Below are 3,710 nucleotides of genomic sequence, written 5' to 3'. Positions count from 1 at the left end.
TCTGACTGGATGATCTGATGAACTGTAAAGTGCCTTTAGATGACATGTGTTGTGAATTGGCGCTATAGAAATAAAATGAATAGACCAATAATCACAGCCACTCGGTTTAAACACTATTAATGCAGAGTTAATTAATAATTAGATTCATTGCAAACATCAGTTAGCCAAATCACTAGCGAGAGGAATAACACTGTATGGCCTGCAGTGATAACTGTGTAGCAACAGCTAAAAACACCAAAGCAACAACCACGCTGTCTTTACCCATAAAATAAGGGTTTACACGAGAAAAAAACAAAATAACCAGCATTTAAAAATATAATAATTCATAATAATGAATGTTTTACCTGTATGAAAGGAAATTGTTGTATACTCGACGGGAGTAAAGAAGATAATACCGCCTCCAAAGATAAAATAAAAAAAGGAAAGCCGCCGGCGCACATTAATGACGTCACAGTGACCGCTTGACGTCAACAAACATGGAGGAGTATGCCCGCGAGCCTTGGTAAGATTAGTTATTAGTAGGCTAAATATTACTCTTTAGCTGTTTAAAAAAAAACTAGATAGCAGAGCTTTTTGCAGCATATTTATTCTGTTAGCTGGAATGAACCGATAGAGTTTGTGTTTCTAGAGCGGCTGGTATTATTGTAGACTTTCTGATAATAGATAAGCAGCTGGTGTCCATCGGTAACAACTCAGTAAAATGTTTAACAACATCCCGTTGATCTTAAATTTGAGTCGAAGAGGGCTTCGTGTCAATATGTCTCCACTGTATGGTGTTCAAATGTAATATTTTTGTGATTCAGATACATGAATAGGAAAAAAACAAAACAAAAACAAATACACATTTATTTATTTTTTGGAGCCAGGTTATCGAATGTATTAAAAAAAAGGAGGAAACAGGCACTAGCTCCAGAGGGATGTTTGTAGGTTATTGGTTTGGAGAAGCAAAAAATAAATCCGCAATGACTTTGAAGAAAGGAACTGTTTTCTAACTATTAATTTGGGCAAAGATTAATATGGTTTATTTTTTAGCATTTAAGTTGATTCACCTCAAGTTCAGAGCTCACAAAATGTAGAGAAACTAGAAAAAAATTACATGTAAAGAGACTAATGAGGTAGACAGATAATTAATCATGAGTCGTTGCTTCTGAATGTTATTAAATCTTTAATTCTGATGGATGGTTTAATGGAAATTAATTTTTTTTTTCTTTGACTGTTAATAGTTTCCCAAACTAGAAATTGCCTATTCTCCATTAAAACCATTAAAATGTTTTAAAATGGGGTTAATCTTCACAATAACTATGTAACATTTATAGAAAATATTTTATTAGACTGATTCAGGACTGGGCTGCAGTGGGTAGCTCTGGTTCCGGGTTTAATTTACCAGCCCGGGTTCTTTCTGCTTTGTTTTTGCATGTTGTCTCTGAGCATGCGTGGGTTCTCTCCGGGTACTCCGGCTTCCTCCCACAGTCCAAACACATGACTGTTAGGTTAAATTGGCCTCTCTAAATTCTCCTTAGGTGTGACTGTGTGTGTGAATTGCCCTGTTTGTCTCTTGTGTTGCCCCTCGATGGACTGGCGTCCTGTTCAGGATGTACCCCGTCTCTCGCCAATAGACAGCTGGAGATAGGAACCAGCACACCTCATGACCCCAGCTGGGATAACGGTGTTAGAAAATGGATGGATGATTCAGGACTGAACATTGATGGGATGTAATAAAAAAGCAGGAACGGATCCTTGGAAATAAATCTGCCTTTATTGCACATTCATCCAAAATATGTACTGTACATGAGTATGTATATATTAAATCCTTAGATCTTTCCAGTTGTTGATTTAAAGGCATTTGTATTTTTTACAACTTCTCAGATTATTAATTTTCCATTATAAGCAGTGTCTTGTTATGCATCCTCATCTTCTGCTTTCTCTCTGCAGCCCCTGGAGGATAGTGGATGACTGTGGAGGAGCTTTCACCATGGGGGCCATCGGAGGAGGGGTTTTCCAGGCAGTGAAAGGTTTTCGAAACGCCCCGGCTGTAAGTTGGAAGAATGTGATTGTTTGCTTTCTGACTCATTATTTTAGGTGATCCTCAACTGCTCTGTAATACTCCAGGGGGTTGGACACAGACTGAGAGGAAGTGCAAACGCGGTGAGAGTTAGAGCTCCTCAAATCGGAGGTAAGGGAGGCTGGTTTTCTTCATTAATTTCCTGAAGTCTGTATTCATGGTCATCATTTTCGTTGCATATTTTAAGCAATTTTTATGTTGAATATTTATTTAGATATAGCTTCATTCATTCTTACATCTTAAAACCTTCCCTTTTTTTCATCACACTGCATAAACAAACATGACCTTCACTGCTTTGTATTTCCAGGTAGTTTTGCTGTCTGGGGAGGCCTCTTCTCCACCATCGACTGTGGTTTAGTTCGTCTGAGAGGGAAGGAGGATCCATGGAACTCAATAACAAGTGGCGCCCTCACCGGGGCCATCCTAGCAGCACGCAGTGAGAAAAAAAACACCAACACCACCATCATCTGTTAATGAGCGATATAATAGATCTAACTAAGGATTGCTGTGTTTTTCTTGAGGTGGTCCGATAACCATGATGGGCTCCGCGATGATGGGGGGAATCCTGCTCGCTCTCATTGAGGGTTTTGGTATTCTCCTGACTAGATACACAGCACAACAGTTCCAGAACCGTAAGTGAAGCATAGTCACGGATAAAAGTGTAATTTTATCAAGTTAACAAAACTTCAAAATGACTGATGTGAGAATTTAGGTCTCCTGTCTTTGACTTTCTAAAAATTAGATGTAAAAAAAAACACCTTTGAGCTGAAAAATATTTAGTTTTTAACCAGAAATTGTTAATTAAAAAATGAGATGGAAGATGGAATACAAAGACCCCCTTTATTTATTAATATTTCTTGGCAACCTAGAAAAGTTTGAAAAATTGCACATTTTTTAAAGCATTATCCAGGTCTGGATAACTATTTTAAATATCTTTGATTTAAACATGTGTTTCAAAACCCATTGACTCCTGAATACCTTTTTTTTTTTAATTGTGTGGTGACATCAGCCTTATTCTATGCGGTGGTTTATGGGAGCAGCAGCTTATCTAAAGCTGAGAGGAAGCAGTTTGATAAGCTCCTCAGGAAGGCCGACTCTGTCCCAGGATGCCCCCGGGAAGTTAATGCAGAATTAGAATTAATATTAATTGCCCCTTACAAAGCAAAGCGTTTGACTCGGTGAAGCCAGTAAATTTTAATAGAATAAAGGGAGACAAATGGATGAATCCCAAAAAAACTAAGGCTACGTTCAAACAGCAGCCTGAAGTGACCCAAATCTGATTTTTTTTCTTTTGCCCACATACAACCTGTATCTGATCTTTTCATGGCAGTCTGAACAACAAAAATCTGATTTTTACACTGCGACCTGGGTCACTTGGCCATGTGGTCCTGAATCCAATACGAATCAGATTTTTTAAAATGCGACCTGTGTCTGAACGGTCAGGTCTCATTCATCCGACCTGAACGCCATTAATACTCAACAAAAGTCTCTATTCTGCATCTTGCTACACAGAAGCAGCAGGAAAAACAACAGCCATGGATAACGATGATGTGGAGAGCAGTCTTTATTTTCAGCCATCTTAAAGGAATAGTACACCCAAAACATGATTAGCCTTCATTTTCTACTCACCCCCATGCTGAACAACACT

General features: G+C 38.4%; 2 protein-coding genes across 3 annotated transcripts in view; one reads left to right on the top strand and one right to left on the bottom strand.

Moving 5' to 3' along the window:
• Positions 1-440, bottom strand: part of pqbp1 (polyglutamine binding protein 1) — a 9,174-nt gene extending 8,734 nt beyond the window's left edge. The window contains exon 1 of one of the 2 annotated variants that reach the window (XM_015392356.1): positions 345-440. The gene's annotated coding sequence lies outside the window, so the exon portion shown is untranslated. The remainder of the gene's footprint in view (positions 1-344) is intronic. The other variant, XM_015392355.1, reaches the window with a different exon arrangement.
• Positions 441-466: 26 nt separating this feature from the next.
• Positions 467-3,710, top strand: part of timm17b (translocase of inner mitochondrial membrane 17 homolog B (yeast)) — a 6,483-nt gene continuing 3,239 nt past the window's right edge. The window contains exons 1-5 of the mRNA XM_015392353.1: positions 467-502; positions 1,933-2,032; positions 2,110-2,173; positions 2,370-2,498; positions 2,584-2,694. Coding sequence (XP_015247839.1) covers positions 477-502; positions 1,933-2,032; positions 2,110-2,173; positions 2,370-2,498; positions 2,584-2,694 — 430 coding nt within the window. The 5' untranslated portion in view covers positions 467-476. The remainder of the gene's footprint in view (positions 503-1,932; positions 2,033-2,109; positions 2,174-2,369; positions 2,499-2,583; positions 2,695-3,710) is intronic.

The sequence above is a fragment of the Cyprinodon variegatus genome, unplaced genomic scaffold (assembly GCF_000732505.1).
Source record: "Cyprinodon variegatus isolate N-32 unplaced genomic scaffold, C_variegatus-1.0 Scaffold587, whole genome shotgun sequence".
Taxonomy (NCBI): Eukaryota; Metazoa; Chordata; class Actinopteri; order Cyprinodontiformes; family Cyprinodontidae; genus Cyprinodon; species Cyprinodon variegatus.
This window is presented reverse-complemented; position numbering and strand designations above follow the sequence as displayed.